The 26793-nt window shown below is 43.9% G+C and overlaps 1 protein-coding gene across 3 annotated transcripts in view; it reads right to left on the bottom strand.

Moving 5' to 3' along the window:
• Window positions 1-26793, bottom strand: part of KCNIP3 (potassium voltage-gated channel interacting protein 3) — a 210672-nt gene that overhangs the window by 120922 nt on the left and 62957 nt on the right. Inside the window, exon 1 of one of the 3 annotated variants that reach the window (XM_073653671.1) lies at window positions 22423-22565. The exons of the other annotated variants lie outside the window; for them this stretch is intronic. Coding sequence (XP_073509772.1) covers window positions 22423-22522 — 100 coding nt within the window. The 5' untranslated portion in view covers window positions 22523-22565. Of the gene's footprint in view, window positions 1-22422; window positions 22566-26793 lie in introns of those variants that run through there. 3 annotated transcript variants of the gene reach the window in all.

The following is a 26793-nucleotide window of genomic DNA, read 5'->3' as shown; positions in this document are numbered from 1 at the left end:
TCTGACCCATTTTGCCAAAGGAAAGGAAGTTGCCTAATAATTAAGCACACCTTATATAGGGTGTTGATGTCATTAGTCAACACCCCTCCTCATTACAGAGATGCACATCACCAGATTTACTTAATTGGTAGTTGGCTCTCAAGCCTATGCAGCTTGGAGAAGGACAACATGTATAAAAAATATCGAAGTGATCAAAATACTCATTTGCCTAATAATTCGGCACACAGTGTATGTGTTGCTCAAAGAGAAGCCATATGATGTTTGCACAATGGAGTGGTCATCAAAGCTTGCAATAACTTTCGATAGGCCTTCTGCACATATTACCAAAGTTATATTAACCATGTTGGGCGACAAGTTGCCATATAGTCCTAGCCTGGCTCCCAAGCATCACCAATTCTGTCTCCATCCCCTGAAGACACCAATCATTGTAACGTTTCCATAAGTCTAGCCCTACCAAGCCCATAGACTACTATTTTAGACATGAGCAATTCAAACCCTGTTCTGGCTTCCAGGCCATTCATCCGTAGCAGCCATTCTTCACTTCTGAGCCTGGCTTCCTCAGCCAGGCATTCAGGACACCACTGGCACTTACAGGGTCTCACTACATTATGATGTTACCCCACGGTGCCCAGAATGTTGGGCGCGAAAGTGAAGACCAGCTGCCACAGAGGACCAGCTGGATACCAGACCAGGTCAGAGCAAATCAAATTTCTCATCTGTATAATTTATACATTTGGACACCTGATTTTTTTATTAAAAGTTTTTTTTTTCTACTACTGATGTCCTGTGCCCACAATATCACCAGGATAGGTCATCAATATCAGATCGATGGAGGTACAAAACAAGCACCCTCACCAAACAGCTGTTGCGAGTTAAGATCTAAACACACAGCAGACTCACTGACTTCTACGGGAGAGTGTAGTGGGCATGCTCTGTAATCTATGCAGAGGTCATTGTACAGGGAGGAGGAAGTGAAGAGTTGTAATAGTCATCTATTGTCAATAGTGTCCATCCATACGTGTTAGGCACAATATATATATCCTTAAATAATAAAGAAAAAATGATTCCTTAAAAAAAATACTTATAAGCCTATAGAGAAAATGAAGGACCATATGATCCAAGATATTTTAATATAGATACATTTTATTCAAAATTCACAATATTTAGACAGAATACAGAAAACACAAGCTATAACTAGTGATGAGCGAGCATGCTCGCTACTGCTCGGTGCTCACCCGAGCATCTCACTGCTCGACATGCTTGCCGAGTATTTCCGGGGTTTCTCGGCGGGAGCTCGGGTCCCCTCCCTGCATGTTTGGCGCTCTTTATAGCGCCAATGAACATGCAGGGATTGCCTGCCACTCACTGTAATGCCGTAGTCATGTTGGTTGTGGCATTACAGTGATTGGCTGTCCGCACAGCGTTATCAGGTCTATATCTGACCTGGCGCAGCCATGCTCAGCACAGTCACTCCGGAATCAGACAGTGTAGGGAGAGGTGCTGCTGAGCTAGGGAGAGATTTTCTTGTTTCTAGTTAGTGTTGGTGTACCAAACTATATTAGAGACACATATCCATCTCAACAGTCCTTCTGAGAACTAATCCATCTGCAGAGATATCAGGCCGGCGGTGTATATAGGCAGGCAGGGTATATAGCAGACTGCAGTGCACATCGGACAAGAGCCTCCATTCCAGTTCTGTCTGGTGCTGCTGTTAGATATTTCTAGAAATAGGCCCAGGTCTCAGGGGCCAGGAATAATTTTTTTGGGGATCATAATCCTCATTATTTGCTTAAACAGCAATCCAGAGAACACAGTTTTTCTGCACCATTTGCTTGTTGGCACTGCAGAATACAGCCAGGTCCTTTCATATTACAGCGCTGAAAATCCAGCTATTTAAAACTGTGGTTTGTCCATCACACGGATCACATATAATTGCGCTGAAAATACTGACATTTCTGGCCTCCATTACAATTTCTTTCAATGTGTCAGTGAAGCAATTGACACCAGTTTGCTGTTCAAAATAGTTACCTACAGGCCAGGTATTTAAAACTGTGTTTTCTCCGTCACACAGCTCACATATACATTTTCAGAAAATACTGCCATTTCTGACCTCCATTAAAAATTTGCTTCAGTGTGTCAGTGAAGCAATTGACACCAGATTGCTGTTCAAAATAGTTACCTAGAGGCCAGGTATTTAAAACTGTGGTTTGTCCGTCACACGGATCACATATAAGTTCGCTCCAAATTCAGTCATTTGTTGTGAGCGTGGAAGATATTGTCCTCCATTTAAAATGGGCAAGGCACGTGGCAAGGGACGGGGAACTGGACGTGATGGTGATGATGGTGCATTCAGAGGCCGAGGCCATGGGTAAGCTGAAATTGTGCCACAACAAACACCCACATCTTTTTGCTCGACCTTCCTGTCCCAATTAATAGGGGACCGCAGAACACAACTATTGAACACAGAGCAGTGTGAAAAGGTTATTGGTTGAATAGCAGATAATGCTTCCAGTCACTTAGCCACCACTACCACCACCTTGTCTTCCACATAGTCAAGTCTCAGTAGCTGTGAGTCTGGACCGCATATTCCTCACCCCGAACCTTCTTTCTCCCACCATGCCGAGTGCCCAGGGACAACTGATCCCACATTTGGACACTCCGAAAAGCTGTTCACTTTTCCATTGATAGATTCGGGCCTCTCGCCTGGTCCACTTGAAGAGGAGCAAGAGGAGATCGCAAGTAGCAATGCCAAAATATTTGAGCAGCTAAGGTCACACGAAGGCGACAGTGGTAAAGTGTCACAAAAGGTGGACGATGATGAGACACAATTGCCAGAAAGTCAGGAGGAGGACCAGAGTGCGGAAGTGGAAGACAAGGTGGTGGATGATATAGTAAATGACCCAACCTGGCAGGAGGAGAGCAGCATACAGGGGGAGGGAGGCAGAGCACCCCAACAGGCAGGAAGAAACAGTGTGGTGGCCGCAGACAGAAGGCAGGCAACCATTCCCTGTAACACCAACACGAAGGAAGTTGCCAATACAACTATTAGGTCTTCCCGAGTCTGGTTGTTTTTTAAAGACTCTGCCGATAACCCCAAAAAGGCCATTTGCACCACCTGCCAGGCCAGCATCAGCAAGGGTGGCAAAATGACCAGCCTGACCACCACCAGCATGATCAGGCACATGACAGCAAAGCACCCGACTTTGTGGGCCGAACCCCAGGGTCCAGGAACAGTGTCTGCTGGTGGCATTATTGCTTCGTCTGCTGTTGTGCATGCAAGCCAATCCTCTGTCCATGGTGCATGCGAAGATGCCTCCTGCCCTGCACCTGTCGTTGCACACTCTGAAGTAGCAGCATCAGGAAGCACGTCCACGTCCTTGTCCCAGCGCTGCGTTCAGTTGTCCATACCCCAGTCCGTGGAACGCAAGCGCAAATACGCAGCCAACGCCCCACAGGCCACAGTACTAAAATCCCACATTTCACGACTGCTTGCGCTCGAAATGTTGCCTTTTAGGCTCATGGAGACGGAAGCATTCTGCAACCTGATGGCGACGGCCGTCCCTCGGTACTCGGTCCCCAGCCGCCACTATTTCTCTCGGTGTGCTGTCCCCGCATTACACAAGCACGTGTCCCAAAACATTAGCCGTGCCCTCAACAACGCAGTAACCGGGAAAGTCCACCTAACCACGGACACGTGGACAAGTGCTTGTGGGCTGGGACGGTACATCTCGCTGACGGCACACTAGGTTAACATAGTGGAAGCCGGGACCCAGTCGGACCTTGGGACGGAACACGTCCTCCCGATACCAAGGATTGTGGGCCCTAGGTCAATCAGGGTTGCCCCCACAGTCTACAGCTCCTGCACCTCATCCTCCTCAGCCTCCTCCTCCTCTTCAGCGTCCATCTCCGAAATGACCACACCAGTCACAAGCTGGAACCACTGCAGCACTGCCTCGGCCAAGCGGCAACAGGCTGTGCTGAAGCTAATATGCTTAGGTGACAAACCACACAATGCTGAAGAGTTCTGGACAGCTCTCAAAGACCAGGCACATCTGTGGCTCACACCGCTGAACCTACAGCCAGGCATGGTTATGTGTGACAATGGCCGGAACCTGGTGGCGGCTCTGAGGCGAGCTCACACACATACCATGCCTGGCCAATGTGCTTAACCTCGTGGTTCAGCAGTTTCTAAAATCCTACCCGGAGCTGCCAGATCTGCTTGTTAAATCACGCCGCTTGTATGCCCATTTTAGAAAGGCACCTACAGCTTCCGCCGCCCTTGCCATGTTTCAGCAGCGTTTGCAGCTTCCGGCTCACAGACTGGTATGTGATGTCCCCACGCGTTGGAACTCTACACTGCAGATGTTGGGAAGGATTTGTGAGCAGAAGAGGGCAGTTGTTGAGAACCAGCATCAACAAGGCCATCGGTATTCAGTTCAGACTCCACACATAAGACCTCAGGAGTGGACATGGATGTCAGACATATGTACAATCCTCCAAAACTTTGAGGACTCCACCAAGATGGTGAGCGGCGATGACGCCATAATTACCATCACCATCCTGCTTCTCTGTCTTCTGAAACGCTCTCTGCTCACAATCAAAGAGGATGCATTGCAGGCAGAGCACGATGAGATGGAGAAAGGAACCATACAGGGTGATTACACACAGCCCTAGCCTCATCTCATACCAATGTGGATTGGGTGACAATGAGGAACAGGAGGAGGAGGAGGAGGAAGAACAGGAGCTAGTTTCATTTTCTATAGACGGTACTACCTGCACCACTGTCATACCGTCTGTTCAGCGTGGATGGCCCGAGGACAGAGAGGAGGAGGAGGAGGATAGCATGGTCAGTCATCCTCTTGGTGAGGACACGGAAGTCTTGCCTGTTAGCAGTCTGGCACGCATGGCTGAGTTTGTTACGCTGCCTTTCCCATGACCCTCGCATTCTCAAAATTGGATGACAGTCATTACTGGTTGGTGACACTTCTAGACCCACGCTACAAGGAGAACTTTCTATCTCTTATTCCTGAGGCGGATAGGTCTACAAAAATGGGGCAATATGAGAAGGCCATTGTTGCGGAACTATTAAAAAAATTCCCATCTGAAAACGCTGGTGTCAGAGGTCACAGTTCATTGGACAACCAAGGAGTACAGGCAAGAGAGACACAAATGCAATCCAGCAGAGGCAGGGGAACACTGTCAAAGTTCTGGGAGAGTTTTCTCAGACCCTCCCATCGCATAGGCCCTGAGGTGCGGAGTACTCTCACAAGGAGTGCAAAGTTTGGGAAGATGCTGAGAGAGTACCTTGCCGACCGTACCAACGTCCTCCGTGATTCCTCTGTGCCTTTTAATTATTGGGTATCCAAGCTGGATACGTGAAATGAACTGGCTCTCTATGCCTTGGAGGTCCTGGGCTGCCCTGCCGCTAGCGTTTTATCAGAGCGGGTTTTTAGTGCCGCTGGTGGAATTATAACTGATAAGCGCATCCGCCTGTCAACAGAAAATGCTGACAGGCTGACTCTTATAAAAATGAACAAGGGCTGGATTGGGCCAGACTTCTCAACACCACCGAATGATAGCAGCGTAACATAAACTCAAATCCAGTGGTTTTTTTTGGGAGGTGTATTCCCATGCACCTCTTCACACCCACATATGGGTATACCCTTCCTGACTTTGGCTATTTGCTCTTGTCCTCCTCCTTCTCCTCATCCTTCACCACCATATCACCAGGATGACCGTGGTCCGTGATGCAACACCCACATAATTTTTTGAAAGGGTGTTTATGATGCCCAGAATTTTTTCTTTTATACAGTATGTTCATGTATACCCCCCAGGGGTAAATGTTTGTCAGCCCATACACTTAGTGCATGGGCATTAGAAGTATAGGAGACCCGCTCCTTTCTAATGGGAACATTTTTTTATGAGGCCCTCTAAGTATCTTCCAAGGGGCATTGGAGTGCCTCCCAATTTTTGGCAGCCCTTCCATTTACTGCATAGGCCAACACTATGGGAGACCCTCTCCTTTCTAATGGGAATTTGTCGTTACTGTGGCCCTGCTCTGTGTCTTTAAATTCTTAGTGGGGTTTTTCCCAAATTTTGGCAGCCCTTGCAGTCACAGCATGGGCATTACCACTATAGGAGACCCGCTCCTTTATAATGGGAACATTTTTTTTACTGAGACCCTCCTCTATGTCTCTTCAAAGGGGTATTGGGTTGTGTCCAAATTTTTGGCAGCCCTTGCAGTCACTGCATACGCAATAACAGTATAGGAGACCCACTTGTTAATAATGGGAACAACAAAGCATAGCCGGCTGATGGCTCTCTAACAATAGCGAGGGCCGACTGCTGGCCTTTTAAGAATAGTAAGGGCCGTCTGATGGCCCTATAAAAATAGGCTTTGTGACTTTCAGAGTCCCTCCATCATAAATGAAACAGGATGTGTCTGATGATGTGTCACACACCACATTGCCAGATAAGGTTGTAAAATGTTAAAATGACATTTCTCGGTGAATGTGTCTTAAAAAATAGCTTAAAAAAAACAAAACAATAGGATCTTTCTTTAGTATAAAAAACAGCGTCACCAATTTAACCTCAAAGTGCTCCTGCACCTCCTCCTCCATCTCCGAAATGACCACATCAGTCACAAGCTGACAGCACTGCAGCACTGCCTTGGCCAAGCGGCAACAGGCTGTGCTGAAGATAACATGCTTAATGCTTAGGTGACAAACCACCCAGCGCTGCAGAGTTGTTGAAAGCTGTAACACAGCAGCCTGATCTGTGGCTCTCACCGCTGAACATACAGCCAGGCATGGTCGTGTGTGACAATGGGCGGAACCTGGTGACGGAGAAATGACAGCCGGGGTAGATACGGTTTCCCTCTATGCCAGTCCTTTCACCGAGCTAAAGAATACGACTGTGGTGAAATACCACTCCCACTGAGAAGCTGTTTCAGATTGAAAAACATTGTGCCCACCAGAGGATTTGATTCTGAGGGATAACCTTTCTCCCCCACTCAAGAGCCCCATAGCAGCTGCAAAGTTAGCGCTATCATGAACTCTCCTGAGGTAGAAGCCAGAGCACACCAGAGGATTCTCTGATGGGACCGTCCAACCCTGCCGAGAAGCAGTCCTGGCTAAGAAAAGTGTGTGGGAAGGTTCCCGGACACTCTATGGCTGCTTTTTTACTGAGGAGGAAACACACGCAAACACGGGGAGAACATGCAAAGTCCTTGCAGATGTTGTCCTTGCTGGGATTTGCAGCGCTGGGATCCTGGGTTCAAGGCTTCAGTGCTAACCACTGATCCAATGTGCTGCCGTTCACCCTCTAATATCTAACAGGCTGGAGAAACTTGCACCTACTGCCACTCTATCTTCAGCTCCTTTGTGAGAAACTAATGTATTTGGGCAGCCACTCAGTCTACCAAATAAAATTCCTGAGAAGGAAATTGGGGATGGCTTCGCTACTGGTACTGGGGGCAGTGCTAATACCATGGTGTCGTACCATAGTTTACTGGAAATATTACAGGCTGGTAGGAGGCAAGCAAATTCCCACAGAAAAGTACCAGCAGTAATGTTCAGGGACCCGCGCTTGTAGAAGGCGGAGACAACACCAGGAGAAATAGTGACGGCTGGGGACCGAGTATGGACACGATGCATGAGGCATGAGGTTGTGAAAAGCTTCCGCCTCCACAAACCTAAAAGGCCACATTTCAAGTGCAAGCAGCTGCCCAGAAATCGGGCAGTTTAGTATTGCGGCCTGTGGGTGGGCGGGTGGGTGGCTGGCTCTATACTTGCGCTTGCATTCCAAGTAACAGAAAACTAAGCAGATGGTGGTCTCTATCATCATCATGGCCTCACCTCGGCACTATGAACTCTCCTGAAGGAGAAGCCAGGGCCCACCGGAGGAGTCTCCGGTTTTCTGGTGGGTCCGTCCATCCCTGCCGAGAAGCAGCCCTGGCTAAGAAAAGTGTGGGGGAAGGTTCCCGGACACTCTATGGCTGCTTTTTTAATGTGGATTGAACGTGCTTATGCATGTTATTTCTCAAACCGCATTGCAGATCAGGCCAGTGTCCAACTCTGTAGTCATGAAATTAAATGTGCAAAGAAAGATGTTTGTGTGTCGAAGCACCACCGACAAGTGTGAGCTGATGTTGGATGGGCTGCCATTACTTCTGCAACAAGCTGTATTAGAGGACTTCCTGGGAGAAATGACACCCAGAGTAGATACGGTTTCCCTCTATGCCAGTCCTTTCACCGAGCTAAATATAACTCTCAGCAAAAAAAGCTGTGGACTGGCTCCGTACTGTCCCTGGCCACATTCACCTGTCAACGTGTTTGTGGTTAGGTGGTCCTTCTCAGTAAGTGCACTGGGGAGGGCATGGGTAATGTTGTGGAACCCGTGCTTGTGGAAGGCGGAGACGATACCGGGAGAAATAGTGGCGGCTGGGGACCGAGTATGGACACCCGGCCACCGCCGGCATGAGGTTATGAAAAGCTTCTGCCTCCATGAGCCTAAAAGTCCACATTTCAAGTGAAAGCACCTTTAGAGGACTTCCTGGGATAAATGACAGCTGGGTAGATATGGTTTCCCAAGTCCTTTCACCAAGCTAAAGAATATGGCTGTGGTGAAATACAACTCAGCAAAAGAAGCTGTGGACTAGCTCCGTACCGTCCCTGGCCACATTAACTTCACCACGTGTTTGTGGTTAGGCGGTTCTTCCCAGTAAATGCACTGGGAAGGGCACGAGTAATGTTGTGGGACCTGTGCTTGTGAAAGGCGGAGACGATACCGGGTGAAATAGAGGCGGCTGGGGACCGAGTATGGATAGCCGGTCGCCGCCGCCATGAGATTGTGGACAGCTTCCGCCTCCACGAGCCTAAAAGGCCACATTTCAAGTGAAAGCAGCTGTCAAAAATTTGACAGTATAGTATTGCAGCCTGTGGGTTGGTGGGTGGCTGGCTGCATACTTGCGCTTGCATTGCAAGAAATGGGGTAGGGACAACTGAACTCTGCACTGGGACAAGGACATGGGCGGTGATTGTTGCAAGTCTGCAACAACAGGTGCATGGCGGGAGGCATCTTCGCATGCGCCAAGGATCACTTATGATGGGCACACTTTTAGGCAGTGACCTGGGCGTCAGAGATGCTTCAAGAGGTCTTCCCCATGCTGTTCCCATGTCTTTTCAGCACTGTATGCATGTGTCTGATGATGTGTTACACACCACATGGCCAGATAAGGTTGTAAAATGTTAAAATTACATTTCCCAGGGAATGCATTTGTCTTGGTTGAAAGCAATGCAAAAGTGCAAAAACGCATCAAAAACGCTACGTGTGAGGAGTATTTTTGGTTATTTATTTTGCCTTATATATAAGTCATTACGCTGGAAAGGATGTTCCTTAACATATTTCCCAGGAAAATCCATTTTGGTTTCGTTTTTGTATGTTTTATTGTGAGTCCGTAAAAGTGGCGTAATACTCTGACAACGTTGTTGACAGCAGTGACCTGGGAGTCAGAAATGCTGCCAGGGGTCTTCCCCATGCTGTTCCCATGTCATTTGAGCACTGTTCCCATCGATTTGGGCAATTTTTAGGCCCTCTGCTGACCGCCGGGGGGAGCTGCCTGAAAAATACTCGAGTTTCCCATAGACTTACATTGGGCTCGTTGCTCGGGTCGAGCACCCGAGTATTCCAATTTGCTCGACCCGAGCAACGAGTACCCGAGCATTTTAGTGCTCGCTCATCACTAGCTGTAACCCTATTAAACAGTTCATATAGTATTGCAGGTAGAGCTACTGTATATAATATATGAGCCCTATATATGGGCAATATTATTATTTGTATTCATATAACGCCTTGTAAAAACTAAATGAATTGTAATATGTATATATTATAGTAATATAATTATTACTCTAATAGTGTCTAGATAAATGTATAAGTCCTTTACCCTAGTATAGCCATAAGACATGACATGCGGTTAAGCCATTGACAAAACTGCAGGCAACGGTGAAACGCACCTCGAGGTTTCTGCTCTGAAATCTCAGCAAAAAGATTCTGTGTGAACATAGCTAGTTTCCACTCCAAAAACTCATCAAGAAGTCTCAGTGTGCACATACCCTAAAAGTAATAAAGTATTTTACAAATTGTCATCTCTCCATATTATCCCCTCACAGACTGCCCATCTCCATACTGTACCCCCCATGCTCCCACTTCTTCATATTGTCTCCCTACCTTCCCACTTCTCCATATTATCATCCTACACTGCCCCTCTCCATAATGTACCCCCACACTGCACCTTTTTTATACTGCGCCTCTCTAACACTCCCCCCCCCACTATTCCCCCACTATTCCATACTGTGCCCTCACACTAACACCCAACCCCATCTACAGTTAAACTCCCTACCATTTTCAACTCCAGAGAACACTTACCTTCCTCCCTGACTTCATTGCCTCAGGGGCACTGTGGTGACAGCAACGCTGTGATGAAGCAGTGTGGTGCACGTCAGGGCAGGGAGCTGACAAACACTCCGCTGCCCCTGTCCCAGAGCTCATGTGTTCAAATTCAATACAGGAAGAAGGGAATCAAGTTCTACCGGTTCTCCACTGGTCATCATGTTGTGTAGGGCTGGTCTATGGGATGGCAGAAAATAGCCAAGCATGCTGTTTTTCTCAGTCCCATAGATATTGCATGGATGTACAAAGAACAAGTGCGACCAGTCCATGACTGCATTCAAGTTCCTCTACCATGCAGTAATGTAGTGATGAGGATCGCGAGTTAGGAACTCATGTTCTATAGATAAGTAGGGTCCCAATGGTTGGTTGTCCAGCAATCAGATGTTTATCACTTATAATGTGGACAGGTGATAAAAGCCTATTGTATTGTGTGAACATCCATTTTACACCTGGGTTGTCTGAGGTGACCCTGGGCTTACATTCTTGATTAGTCCTTTAGTTGAGCCGCTACTGGTACTCTATAAGTTTGCAAGTGTTATGTTTACCTCTTCTAAACTGACCTGAAAATCCATGACATGCCCCCAACACCCTTTTTTGCAAAGTCGTTAAAACACATGCCCTCATTTCTAATTATATAACCCTTTCTCCTGCACGTCTCCTCTTGAATATAATCTCTGCTCCTTCCCTTGTCCCCAGAAAGCAATACGATCCAGTTCTTTAGCCCTTCGCTGCTAGAGTGAGAGTTTAGAAACCGCAGTTTGAGGTCATTTAGCCAATGATTTATATAGTTATTTTGGGACTGCTAAGTGATGGGTGTCCCTTTAAAGATTCTGGATCATTGAGTGATACGCGTGGCATGGCTATGCAGAGCAGATTGGACCACAGATCAATGACAATGGATGGATAATTAGGGTTGGCGAAGAGGGAGGAGGCTGATGTCCATTAATAAAGTGAGACGCACTTGTGAAATGGCCTATCGCAGACAGATTTCCGGAACAGGGAGTAAAAATACTACAGAGGGAATCCCCCACTTTTTTTTTGATATCCTAAATAATTAATCAAGTCAATAAGTCTCATATATAACATCGCCTTCATATTAGAGATGACGTAATTTGAATATGATGATAAATGTTAATGGGGTTTTCTGCTTTTCAATGGTTAAATCTTTATACTTTGAGGATGGTCAGCGATGGAAACCATCCCATTTGCCACAACACTCATATTACATTATAGAAGTAATACACTGGGCCATACATAATAGGGAGAGGATGTTATAGCATCCTCGTTGCAGAGCTATCAATAAAAGAGGCTATTCGCTGAATTTTGGAAAAATTATATGGTTTTACATTTTCCTCATTGTTCTAATGCATACGTGTCAAACTCTGGCCCGTGGGCCAAATCTGGCCCGCAGGGTGACTATATTTGGCCCGCGACACCAGAACCACCACCCCTATGTGGGCTCATTATTCTGTATGGAGGACTCTGTGGGGCCCATTATTCTGTATGAAGGACTGTGTGGGGCCCATTATTCTGTATACTGGTTGGCCCGTGACTTTGTCCAAGTTTTTCATTTTGGCCCTCTGTGTGTTTTGAGTTTGACATCCCTGTTCTAATGGATGCATCAATTGGGGTCAGTCTTTGCTGTAGGGGAAATATAGTATGAACCATTCAAATTAATGACCATGTTATACTTAGACTGCTTGAACTCCAGTGCCACCTGTTGGAAGTAGCAATCTTAAAAGTCAATATCGACCATTTAACGAGGCTTGCCATATGACTTAGGATTAAAGCCAAGTTCTCTTCCTCTCTGAAGAGGCAATTTGCAGATTTAATTTTCTAGAAGAGCATTGCATGGTTTATAAACCTTCTTACACTGGCATACCAGGCCTGGCATGTCACTCTCCACAAAGAGAAATATTACCCCTTAGATACTTAGACAGGACACACTTTATCCTAGAGGCTCCTTCCTTTGGCTCATAAATGGGAAATTTGGTGATGGAAAGAGGCAATACTACATATTACATAAAAGTGTGCTAGCAGGGCATACTAACAATGGTTGCCTTCAGGAGACAACTGTTTTATGGGAAAATTGACTTGAATGACATCTCTTACTTGTTAGTGAGTTATTATGTAATTTTCAGGAAATTATACTTCAGACTGAATGAGCCTTAAAAATGACCGGTCACTTTCCATTTACATGTTATATTTATAATTTCCTCCGTTCTTCTTAATCTGATGTGTTATTTCCTCTGTCCTGCTCCACTCCATTCCTGAGATATGCTCCATTCTTCCTTGCATATAAATGTAATTTTGTTTGTTAAGTAGGTGTGTTCATCAGTTCTTCTCTATGGAAGTCTTTTTGAGGGCCACGCCCAGTTGGAGAAAAAGACTAGATTTATAAACAGAGAATAAGGGGCCATACCTGAGGAATGGAGAGGTGTAGGAACGAACATCCGATTCAGGAGAACAGTGGCATTCACGCCAGGTTAAAAAAAAATACATATCTATGGCAAGTGATTGGTCTTCTTTAAAGAGGTATTCTAGGCACAAACATTTCTCCGTTAGCTACGTGGACTACACTTTAGTCATACCCTTCCTCCTGAGTCCATTGTTCTAACGATCAATGGTGGTCCTAGTGGTTAGACCTCCACCATTCTAGTAATCATTATCCATCTAGTGTATAGGTGATAAATGTTTGTAGTTGGAATACCCCTTTAAGTATGCTAAACAATGTCATTAAAAAGGCTGGCAGAACCTCTAACATATATTTCAAGAGCATCCATTTTGATTCAGGTCCACAGATGCAATTTAGGATCACAGTGATAGGAAGAAGATGGTATTAGAATAAGGGCATCACGGTGGCTCCGTGGTTAGCACAGGGGTCCTGGGTTCAAATCCCACCAAGGACAACATCTGCAAGTAGTTTGTATGTTCTCCCCATGTTTACATGGGTGTCCTCCACCTCAAAGACACATTCATAGAAAACTTGGATTGTAAGCCCCAATGAGGTCAGTGATTATAATGTCTGTGGAATATGATGGTGCAACATAACCAAGTACAACAAATAATACCCATCATGTCATGAAGAATATGTATATTATAATTATGTCATTTTAAATTGATCTGAAAGCATTTTATTACACATACAGTACATTATGCCAGTCTTTCTCTTCATATAGGCCTGGACCTTCACTTCAGGGGTTCTACAACATGGACACTAGGGGAGGTAGTGAGGCTCGGATATGTAGGAAAGACAATCTGCCTGCTTTGCCATTTCAAATTCTGTATTTTAAGACAATTAGTGCTGTGAATTATTAAAGACAAAAAAGGGTTGCCTGTAATAAACTATGAGTAAGCAAGTGCCTTATCGCTGCGGTAAGCAGTAGCCAAATCAATAAATCCACCTGATTTAGGCCTCATTTTAATGGCTGTAAATATTTTCATTTTATTGTTGTGTATTTGCCTCTATCATTGGGCCGGGGCCAGCCGTGTACTTAGCAATGATCGATAATCATGGAAGCACGGAAAGGGGAAGTCACGTAGAACAGCAACATGTAAACACAGAATCCTCATCTATCTATCTATCTATCTATCTATCTATCTGACTGTCCCATATCTATCTATCCATATATCTCTCTATCCTATATCTAACTATCTATCTATCTATCTATCTATCTATCTATCTATCTATCTATCTGTCCTATATCTATTTATCCATATATCTCTCTGCATAGGCATAGGATAAATTGATTTTTCAAGTTTTAAACGTTTTCTGTCAAATATCTTCGATGCTAATATGACATATTATATTTGGTTTTGTTCAGAATACAATTTTGCATTCTCTCCCTGTAATATTTTTAGCTTTTGAAGCAGTTTTGCCTGAAATTATTGCAACAATATGGGAATTGAAAGCACAACTAAATATTGTACAGCTTCAGATCCAAAATTAGCCAATCACAGATGAGGTTCTTGTGACCAATCATAACCTGGATATGGCAGCCAATCACATTCCATTACATTGCATCACATCTGCTGCTTTGTTTGTTTGTTTTATCTGTTGGTCTATCTAGTGAATCATACTGTAGAGCTTTATGATGGGAGCCTTCAGATTTTTGTCAGCGGAGGATCGTGTGCGAGTTGTGATGCTACATGAAGAGGGTTATACTGGCCCCCAGATCGCAAGGAAGGTCGGCTGTAATCAGAGTACAGTCGTAACAATTTTGCAGAAACATAAGCAGCTTGGAATTACCCAGGACAGGCCCAGATCTGGTCGACCCAGAAAGTCAACTAAAAGGGAGGATAGAGTACTGATAAGAACATCCCTTGCCAATCGAAAGCTCACCTCTCCTCAGCTTCTGCGAGAATGGCAAGAAAAGTGCAATATTGAGGTATCAACATCAACTGTTAGGAAGAGATGTTTGGAAGCAGGATTGAGAGGGTGCAAGGCCCGAAAGAAGCCATTGATGACAGCCATACAAAGACAAATGCGAAAACTGTGGGCATTGAAATATTCAAAATGGAGGAAGGAGGAGTGGGAAAAAGTGCTATTTAGTGATGAAAGCACTTTTTGCATTTTAGGAAATGATGGTAAGTCTTATGTGAGAAGGTTTCCACATGAAGAGTACAAGCCAGAGTGTTTGAGCTTCTCTGTGAAACATCCGATGAAAGTAATGGTCTGGGGCTGTATGGCAGCCAATGGTGTTGGAAGGCTTCATATTGTGGAGGGTATGGTTAATGCAAAAAAATACATAGACATCCTTAATAAGAAAATGCTGCCTTCTGCTCAACACCTGTTTTCAGGGGATTATATCTTCCAGGATGATAATGCTCCTTGTCACAGAGCTAAGACAGTAACGGAATGGAAAAAAAAGAACAAGGTGGCTACTTTTGACTGGCCAGCCCAGTCCCCGGACCTCAATCCAATTGAAAATTTGTGGCACAAGGTATCAATAGAGAAATCTAAAAAACAGCCAAGGACCAAGAGAGAGTTGATTGAGTCTCTGATACAGGCCTGGAACCACATCATCACTCGTGAACATCTGCAGAAGCTTGTTCACTCAATGCCACAGAGATGTAAGTTGGTGCTCAAGAGCAAAGGCTGGCCAATAAAGTATTAGAAGCTAAAGATGCACTCAAAAGGCCCTTTTCAGGACTCTGAATTAAATAAAAAATAATAAATCTTAAAAAGTAAAATTTAAGTCTGTGTGAACTTGCTTTGGAAGTTAATGAACTTAGAAACCTGTTCACCATTCTACACACTGTACTGGTGTAGGTATGGTTATGCTGTAAAAAAAATTATCAAAAATGCGCATACCGTAACAATTTATACACTTGGGACATTCAAAAATGAGTATGGCATACAATGAGGGATTACAAAAACATATATGTTCCACCAGTTTCACTGTAGAGATGCAGAAGTATGAAATATATAGTTTTCTTCACGCCTATGCAGGACTTTTGAACACCACTTGTATCCATCTATCTATCCATATATCTCTCTATCCTATAAATATCTTACTATCTGTCCCATATCTATCTATCTATCTATCTATCTATCTATCTATCTATCTATCTGTCTGTATATGTATCTATCCATATATCTCTCTATCCTATATCTATTATTATTTATTATTATAGTGTAAATTCTACAATAGCTCAGAAACCGGCGAATCCTCACAGCGCACAGTGCAGACCGGACAGTATAGTCCTCCATACAGTATTATGGGCACCATATAATGCTCCATACATGATACTGACCCCCTTATAATGCTTCATACAGGATACTGGTCCCCATATAATGTTCCATACAGGATACTGGTCCCCATATAACGCTCCATACAGGATACTGGTCCCCATATAACGCTCCATACAGAATACTGGTCCCCATATAACACTGCATACAGAATACTGGCCCCCATAAATTGCTCCATACAGAATACTGTCCCCCATATAACGCTCCATACAGAATACTGACCCCCCTATTACGCTCCATACAGAATACTGACCCCCATATAACGCTCCATACAGAATACTGTCCCCCATATAACGCTCCATACAGAATACTGACCCCATATAACGCTCCATACAGAATTCCTACCCCCATATAACGCTCCATACAGAATATTGGCCCCCATGTAACGCTCCATGCAGGCTGTTCCCCCCCTTATAATGCCCCATGCAGAATGACACCCACCTTTTAATGCCCTATGCAGGTTGTCACCTCTACCCCCCATAAAATGCCCCATGCAGGATGTCAATTCCCCCCTCCCCCTCTTATAATGCCCCGTGCAGTATGTCACCCCCCCATATAATGCCCCATGCAGGATGTCACCCCCCTCCCTTATAATGCAGGATGTCACCTCTCCCCCCCATAAAATGCCCCATGCAGGATGTCACCCCCCCATATAATGCCCCATGTAGGATGTCACCCCCCCCCATATAATGCCCCATGCAGGATGTCACCCCCCCCCATATAATGCCCCATGCAGGATGTCACACACCCTCCCCACCATACATGAAAAAAATAAAAAAATCCAATACTCACCTCACTTCTTACCTGCTGCCGGCTCTGCTCCGGACTCCAGCTTTGTGCGCGTCTTCCCGCTCTGCACTGTGTCAGGTCAGGAGAGAGCGCGCGCGGTGTAAATACGTCACCGCGCCCTCTGACCTGAGACGTCACAGTCAGAGAACGCGGAAGACGCTGCGGAGGCACGGGGAGTGGTAAGTATTGTGCCGGCGCCGTCACATGGCCGGAGATGTCCCTGCGCTCAGCATGGGGCCGTGGAACCATGCTGAGCGCAGGGACATCTCCGGTCATGTGACGGCGGGGGGTGATGTGACGGCGGGGGGTCCTGCGGGGGGGCCCCATGAGGAGACGCACAAGAGGGGGGCCCCAACGGGGCTCCGAGGGGGCCCCGACCGGCCAGGCCCCATGCTGGAGTCTGGGCAGTCATGCCCTGATGGCGGCCCTGTTGGAGGCTGGAGGGGCCCCCTCTCCCTCGGGGGCCCCCAGTTCAATGAACCGGCTGCACGGGCGGTAGGTCCGCCCCTGTATTATCTATCTATCTATCTATCCTATATCTATTATTATTATTTATTATTATAGCGCCATTTATTCCATGGCGCTTTACATGTGAATATCTATCTATCTTCTACATCATATTTAATTTTGGAATTGGATTTTGCACCTAACAACTAAATATTCAAAGGTTGACATTATCTTAAGAGCAAGTAACACTTTCATGATTAGTGCACATCACACAGAGTCTCAAAAAACGTTACAGTAAAACCTTCTAAATACCTACTAATTAATTCACTTTTGGGGTGGTTTGTTAATTAAAGGGATGGTCTGAAACTAACACTGATTTAATCGTAAATATCTAATTAATGTAATAATCACATTTCTTTTTAATATACAGTGGTGTGAAAAAGTGTTTGCCCCCTTCCTGATTTCTTATCCTTTTGCATGTTTCTCACACTTAAATGTTTCACGTCACAAAACAAATTTAAATATTAGACAAAGATAACACAAGGAAACACAAAATGCAGTTTTTAAATGAAGGTCTTTATTATTAAGGGAAAAAGAAATCCAAACCTACAGGGCCCTGTGTGAAAAAGTGATTGCCCCCTAAACCTTATAACTGGTTGTGCCACCCCTAGCAGCAACAACTGCAATCAAGCGTTTGCGATAACTGGCAATGAGTCTTTTACAACACTTTGGAGGAACTTTGGCCACTCACCTTTGCAAAATTGTTGTAATTCTGCCATATTGGAGGGTTTCCGAGCATGAAAAGCCTTTTTAAGATCATGCCACGGCATCTCAATCAGATAAAGATCAGGACTTTGACTAGACCAGCCCCTCCCCCGCAAGTGACGTTGCCAGCGAAGGAGTGCACTGTTACTGTGCAATAAAAAGAATATTGCACAGTGCCAAGACCCTACTGAGCATATGTCGGAATTGACAGCCGACGCATATTCAGTAGGGACTAGCCCAGGCCCCTAAAACGGAGATCACTGATGATGCATCGTTTCAGGGAGGAGGAAGAGGCAGTGGCAGTAACCACAGCTTCTGACCCCTGATGATGTCTTGTCTGAGTATCCCAGCATGCACTGGGATTCTCAAGAGAAGTGTCATCAAACAAAAAGTAGGTAAAAAACATAAAGCAGGTAATGTGGAGCAGGAGCAGTAGGGAATTTTTAATTAAAGTACATTAGAAAAGAGATTAGATTATTACATTAAGTAGATAGAGTTTTATGATTAAATCAGTGTTAGTTTCGGATCACCCCTTCAATGCTTTCTCTATATGATGACCTTTTATATTACTGCTAGTTGTAGACAAAAATGTAATGCTTATTCTGTGCTGTCCTAGAAATGTATGATTAAACGTAATATGCCATCAGAAAGTGACATACTGCATAAATTTAGTTTTTATGTTAAATGTACTTTTTTTAATAAAATGTTTTTTTTTTTATATTTTATATCTGCATTTAAAAAAATATAAATCTTGCAATTTTCACAGTGGTCACTAGGGCTATTTTAGACTCATACTTCCTGTTCTTTACAAAAGACTTTTCAGAAGTCTCATTATCATCAGAGGCAGGATTATAATGACAAATAACATCTTTGTACACAGCTGAGTGATAACACAGGATCCACCATTCACAATAGTTGATGTCACAGCTCACCTGCTCCCTCTCCCTTCACAACGACCTTTGCTCACACTCATTAGATGCTTTAATACAGAAAATCTAATCTCAACATATTGCTGCTTATATACATGTGTATTTCCTGAAAGAACAATAGATAAAAAAGTCTAGAATAGCCTTAGTGGCCAGTTTGAATATTGCAAAACTTCTAGTTTATTTTTATATACAGATCGTGATATGAGAAATAATAATAAAAAAAAATCCAATTTTTTTTTTAAAAACATACATGTTTTTCTGTTACACTGACTTATTCAATAGGTAATTTTCTGATGATACATTCACTTTATATTGACAACTGAGTGTTACCATGCTCCTTGTCAATGTGGATTGACAGTGAATGAAAAGTGTCAGATTGTTACCACCCATTGTAATGTCAAAATCAACGTTAACGGGAATGGTAATTCCGAGTCCGAATTATAAATGTCTTCGTACAATTTCAGGAAGAATAACAGAGGGACGACACTGTGTAGAATTCTAGGAAAAGATGCTCCAAAAAGCTTATATTAATGGGCATTCAAAAAATCAGACATGTCCAGAGAGCTACAGGAAAATATGCATCGCTTCATAGTGTGGAGATCCATAGATTCAACCGAAGAGCAGGCAAGGTGATACTGCAGTCAATGTGCTGAATTCTGTTACAAAGCTTGGTTTAATGCTAATCTAATATCAACTGATGCCCCCTGGTCCTAACTGGTGTGAACACCATCATATTCAAAGTAATGCAGAAGAGAGTCAAAAGACAGTGAATGGCGGTGGCTATTGCAATGATCATGGAAGCATGATGTGCGAATAGTCTTATTTTTCAATTTTTTTTTACACTGCTCTGATGCCTTGATCAGACAGTATATATAATACACAATATAAAAGAGTTAAAGAGGTATTCCCATCTCCAAGATCCTATCCCAATATGTAGTAGGTGTAATAATAATAATATTAGCAAATACCTCCAATTAGAAATGTAGTATAGTTTTTCCAAATCTCTACCTCTCTTTCCTCATGTGCAGGCATTGCAGGACCTTAGGTATCCATGGTTACGACCACTAGCAACTAGCTAACTAACCTACTATATCAGTGGATGTAACCATGGATACCAAAGGTCCTGCAATGCCCTGCACATGAGGAAAGAGACATAGTGAATCAGAAAAAACTATACTACATTTCCAATTGGAGGTATTTGCTAATATTATTATTATTACACCTACTACATATTGGGATAGGATCTTAGAGATGGGAATACCCCTTTAAATACAACAATGAGAAAAGGTATCAGAATAACATCACTTTGATCCATACTCCCAACTTTTTTTATTTTATATAAAAAAGACCTGTCGCCACGTCAAAAGTGGCTGCTGCTCTCCAGAATATTCCGCTTTTCTTTTCAATATTCGTCATACAGTTCCAGGGATAGACCTTTTAATTTAGTGTCCCCAATATGCACATTTTTATAGTCTTTACCACGGAGAGATTGATCACACAGTAATAATGCAGGGCAGTCTGAAAACATGCCTCCAAGGGAATCCTGTGAGCAACACCTCCTTGGTAAAGTCTATTAAAATTAAAATACTGGGTGCACTAAATTAAGAAAAGCCCAAATCCTAGGGTGGATTTTAAAGGGAATCTGTCAGCAGGTTTTTCAACCTCATCTGAGAGCAGCATAATGTAAAAAAAGAGACCCTGATTCCAGCGATGCGTCACTTAGTTTACTGGGTGCAGCAGTTGTGACACAATTAGAGTTCAGATGTAACATGACACAGAGCTGCGAAAGCTGCCGTCACCCACACCACAGATTTCTGTGTATATTGTTTATTGACCATCAGCTGCTTCTCAAAGGAGGGGATGTGGTTGATTCAGTAGTCGCATGCACATCAGACATGGCAATGATAATCTAAAAGTGATAAAACCTTCATTATAAGTAAACAACACACAGTTTGAAAACTGACACATCACTGAATTCAGTGTTTCAGCCCCTATCTCCTGCTGTCTTCAGATTACATAGCAAAAACCTGCTGACATATTCCCTTTAAAACAGAAAAAAGTTAAGTACTTAGAGGAGCAGCAGGAATAATACAAGAACATAAACTGCCAAGTATCTCTTAGAACTTATATGTATTTATTTTAAAAGTAACTTAAAAAGTAACTTGTATTTTTAAGATTATCAGTTATAGAATGAAACATCTCATGAGTGGCAGTGTATTCTGTCTCTTCGCACCTAGGGTGACTGACAGCTGCAGCTTGTATTGAGCAGTGTGAGATCTCAGCAGGGAGGAGGGACATGGAGGAGCAGCCTATGTGGCAAGGTGCATCATTGTGATCAGGTCTAAGAGGTCTATTTAGTTATATAAGGAGTTTGTATGGAGAAATCTGGTGACAGGTCTCTTTTAAAGGGAATCTGTCAGGCGACTCTTGCTGTCAAGCCTAGTCTGGCTCCACCCTCCGCTGGCACTGCTAGAGGTGATTGACAGGTCTCTCCCTATGCACATGTGAGAGGGGGACCTGTCAATCACCTGAATCGGTGCTGGGAAGAACCATATCTTTAAAGTATATTTTCTCTGAAAGGCCGAAGCATTTCATATAATAATATACCTGGCTGCAATCGTACTGCTTGGCTTAAATTCATGCTGCCATGATTTGGGCAGCATAAATCGCCTGAGGGGTTCCCTTTAAATCCTGACTATTTAGTACTGTGTGTATATATGGACTGACCAAGACATAAGTTTGATGCTGAAGCTCATTGCCGCTCATTAATTATTCAGTGATAGGACGGCTCTTCACACATATGGATTCCAGGGCTATTTCAGCAGCGCTCACCATCCCGTCTTTTTCTCTCTTCTTTAGTACAGAGTCAGGATGACTGACAGCTGCTCTATTGGCAAATGCGGTGTGAATGAAGCCCTATTTCCTAAGCACCTGCATCAGTTTTAGAAACACATAAATACTGTGTATCTCATAAATCTGCCGCACTTTGCACTGAAGTAAAACATGGTGCACCGCTTGTATGACGTGCTTTTGCTTAGAAGTTTAAAAAGTGCTAAAAAAAATGTACATGCTGAATATGAATCAGGACTAATCAGATGTTCTCAGTTCATCACACATTGATCTCAGTCATAAAGCAACATAATCATCATCAGAAGGTGACCTCAATGGAACAAAGCTAAATTTCCATTTGGTCTTCTTTTATGGTCAAGTTATAAGAATGTACAATAGCGGATGAACAGCCATACATGCACAGATACGAAGACATAAAATAAAAATGGCAATGATTGTCACCTGCAACATGTTGACTCTTTTGTGATAGACCTCTCCGTATCTTCTCATTTACCCTTCTCTGGATCTTCATGAAGCTCATAGTCGCTCCCATTGATACCATGTAACCTGTGTAGTTGTAATGTGTGTGTAGCAGTCTCTATGACTGGCCAGTTCTACAAGGGGGTCTCACATTTATAGGTTTCATCCTTTGATATCACTAACACCCTTCGCCTTCACACAGAGATCTGAAAACACCTTTGTCTTCACGTTCTGTCTTAGATCATCAAAGGCAGGAGGACTTCAAACACTGGCTGGATCAAATGGACTGACCGGTGCTCGGTGCTATCGATATTAGCATTCTTGTTAACACAGAATGTGGGAGGCAGAGACAACTGCATGTTTACGAGGAAAATTAGGCTATAGGAAAATGGTATGGGTTGACTCTTTTACAAGCATTCTCAAAGGCATACATACGGGTTATAGGGGCTGAACACTGCTGCAGCTGTTTTTCCCACCATGGCCCTTTTGCTCACGAGGCTTTGTGGCAATTATTGGCGAGGTTGAGACTTGAGAAGTGAAGACCATCTTTGAAGTTGCAGCAGTGGTGCTAAAAGAAGCATCCTGGGCTTTGGGGGCTTCTGTAGCTGCTTCAACCTCCATACAACCTCTACATGCAATTACAATCTAGTTGAGAACATGGGCAGCATGTGGCACCCATGAATAAAGACTTTTTCACACCTAGTAAACCAAAATACTCTACAACAATTTGGTTTTGAACCCTGTGCTGGGCGTTTTTTTTTCCAATTTTGTGCTCTCTCCCATCCCTCCACTCCATACTTTTTTTCTGCAGACATTTTAAAGCACACCTGTCAGCAGGACTGAGCTTAGTAAACTACATACACTGTCAGGTGGGCGCTGTTACACTGATTAAAATGATACCTTTGTTGATGAAATGTGTGTTGTGTTTTTTTTTAATCTTTATTATCATTCCTGAGAAAATGATATGCTCGTGCTCCAGGGCAGCCTTTGGGGAGGGGCTTTATGTGGTGCTCTGCTTATGTATTCCACTCTGGCTTCTGATAGGTCACTGTGCTTTCAGTGACCTGCCTACTATTTTAAATAGTGCCTGTGTAATTGTGGTAGGAATCAAGGAATTTACATGTACCAAAATGCAGAGAATGGGTAGGGTGAGAGACAGAGATAAGGGAGGAGATGTAGGGCAGTGCAGAACTTTGGAGCGCTTTGTGAGTGAGAGAAATAAGTTTCTATTGTTATCTGTAACGGATGAATAACCAGTGCAATGACTGGCACAAGGTAGAGGCATCATTGTAGAGATACAACCCTGGCTGCTGCAATCAGGATGGATTGGAGAGGAGAGAGTTTGGTTAGAAGGAGACCGATCAGTACAGGGTTGCAGTAGTCCAGACAAGAGTGAATAAGAGTGATTGTATGAGTTTTTGCAGTTTCAAAGGTGAGAAAAGGTCGATTCTGGAGATGTTTTTAAGATGCAGGTAACATGCGCTAGTGAGTGATTGGATATAGGGGATTAAGGAAAGTTCTGTGTCAAATATAACTCCAAGACAGTGAGCAGGCTGCTTGGGAGTTATGGTTAAACCACCCAAGGCAATTGCAATATTGGGTATAAGTCAGTTAGAGGGAGGAAACACAAGAAGTTCAGTTTTGGAGAGATTCAGATTCAGACAGAGTGAGGACATGATGTAAGAGACAGCAGACAGACAATCCCTGGTATTTTCTATTAATGTGGGTGTAATGTCAGAAGAAGAGGTGTATAATTGGGTGACCTTTAGCATTGTCCATGTCAAACTGAGCACTGTAGTACATGGCTCATCCATCCTGTATGATATAGATATAACCAGTGGTGTACCACCATTGGCGGCAGGCAACACGACTGCTATGGGGCCCGTGAGCCGGGGGGTCCCAGGTGTCAGTGCCTGCACTGCGCCAGCCCTCCGGTCAGCCAGAGAAACCCCCCGCCCCGCATTCAACTGTATCGGCAAATGCCAATACATTTGAAAGCAATGATGGAGGAGGGAGCATCATGTGACACTCCCTCTCCCATTATTGCTCCTCTGCATCTGACGCAGTGGCGCCATGACATCACTTCATTGCGCCACGCTGTCAGACAGTGGAGCTGCCAGCTGCTGAGGTGATGAGAGGAGACAAGTTGCATAGACCAAAGCAGCAGGGAAACGAGGAGCGGTAAGTATATATTTTTTTTAATCAGTGAGTAGTGATAATACTGGAGGACTGGGGGCTCCATTTTACCCTATGGGAGGGGTACATTTTACCCTATGGAGGGCTGCATTTTACCCTATGGGGCTGCATTTTACTCTATGGAGGCTGCATTATACTGCATGGAGGACCATGGGGAGTGCATTATTCTGTGTGGAGGACCATGGGGAGTGCATTATACTGTGTGTAGGATCATGGAGAGTGCATTATACTGGGTGCAGGATCATGGGGAGTGCATTATACTGTGTGGAGGATATTGGGGAGCACATTATACAGTTTGAAGGACCATGGGGAGTGCATTATACTGTGTGGAGGACCATGAGGAGAGCATTATACTCTGTGGAGGGCTATGTGGGGGGCCATTATACTGTATGAAAGCAATGTGAAGGTTTGTGTGCGGTCCATCATACTGTTTGGAGGGCTGTGTGGGGCCATTATACTGTTTGGGGGGCTAGTGCGGGCCATTATACTGTATGTAGGCCCATTTTACTGTATGAAGGGCTGTGTGGGGGTCACAGTTGGGGATAATACTGTGTTGGGGTCACCATACTTTGCCTTGGGAGTTGAGGTGGGGTACAGTAGGGTTATTATATTGAGCATGTGGAGGAATTCACCATGGGGGTATCATACTGTGTTTGTGGGGCATTTTAGTTTGCATCATACTTTATGGGGGCAATGAAAGAGGAATCTAGGACTTCAGAAGGAAGAAAATTACTGTGTAAAGGCTGAAAAGTTGTGAGATCTGCTCTTCTGTGACACAGACAAATATTTATTTATTTTTTCTTTTTTTGGGAGGGAAGAGGGGCCAAGTAGAACTTCTGCTATGGGGCTCCATGATTCCTATGTATGCCCCTGGATATAACTTTAATAATTGATCACCATAGCAACATAAAAATGCAACACATATAAAATCTGTTTCCGCTCACAACTGTATTAATAAAGTTTTGGCAAAGCCAAATACTAGAAAGTATTAAAAGCGAAGCAGCTTTATTTATTTTGGTATGTCATGTTAACATGACATACCAAAAAGAGACAAAAAGATGCAGCGTCAAAAACATGATAAAATGCATTTAAAAAACACACACAAAAACTCAATGAACAAAACGCAAGTAACCTAATTTACCTAATAGATGCAGAAATGCTGCAGAAAATCTGCAACTTCAAAAACTCACCAAATACTCATCATGGGAACTTAACCTTAGTTTTTGATGTTGCAGATTTTACGCAGCATTTCGATATCTATCAGAAAAATTAGGTTACTTGCGTTTTTTTAATTGGATTTTTGAGTGCATTTTTTACAAGCGTTTTTATTATGTTTTTGGTCCTTTTCTTTGGGACGTCATGCTTTAAACAAAGCTGCTTTATTTTTGAGACTTTAATTATTGCTACAGTCATGTGCACATTAAACCATGTATTTAGTGTGTTTCTTCAGTGGAAACACAGTAAATGTATGTGTGTATTTATCTGCAGATTTTTCACATCTAATGCAATTCTAAGGGAAAAATCTGCGCACCCACAAGAGAAACTGAAATGTTGCCGATATGAAACAAGCACCGCAGGTCAGGTTACGCAGCGTAAAAAAAAAAAAAGCATGGTGGGCATAAGATTTCTATAAATCCCATCCATTCTGCTGGAATTGTAAGATGCTGTGTTCTTTGTGCGGCAAAAATGCACAGCGTCAAAAACTCACCAAGAACTCATTGTGGGTACTTGAAGAGCCGAGATCTAAATCTGTGCATGCGCCTCCACCGATGACCATTTTCCTGAAGCCCACCGCAGGGAAATGAATGTACAGAGCAGTGACTCTGCTCCTGCCTCACCACTGACATTTTCTTGAAGCCCAGGGCCCGTAGCCTCCCACCGCCAAGACACCCCTCCTCCCAGGGCCCTCAGCACCGTTCCCCTCCTGCCGCCGCCAGCTTCCTGCAGTGATGACCCTGTCTCCTGTGATCCCGCTGTACCGCTACCGCCCCCCTGTAAGCTACCTTTGGACTATAAGACACACCTCAATTTTCATCCCAAATTTTGCGGGGAAAAAAACGCGTCTTATAGTCCAAAAAATACGGTAACTCTCCCCTGTTCCTTCTTTCTAAAATTGTCCTCAGAATCTGTTCCCTCCTATTCATCTGTCTCCACATT

Source organism: Phyllobates terribilis, unplaced genomic scaffold (assembly GCF_046119375.1).
Source record: "Phyllobates terribilis strain yellow unplaced genomic scaffold, ASM4611937v1 Scaffold_11__3_contigs__length_659146591, whole genome shotgun sequence".
In the NCBI taxonomy this organism is placed as follows: domain Eukaryota; kingdom Metazoa; phylum Chordata; class Amphibia; order Anura; family Dendrobatidae; genus Phyllobates; species Phyllobates terribilis.
Note: the sequence above shows the minus strand (reverse complement) of the source record. Positions and strands in the feature narration are given on the sequence as shown.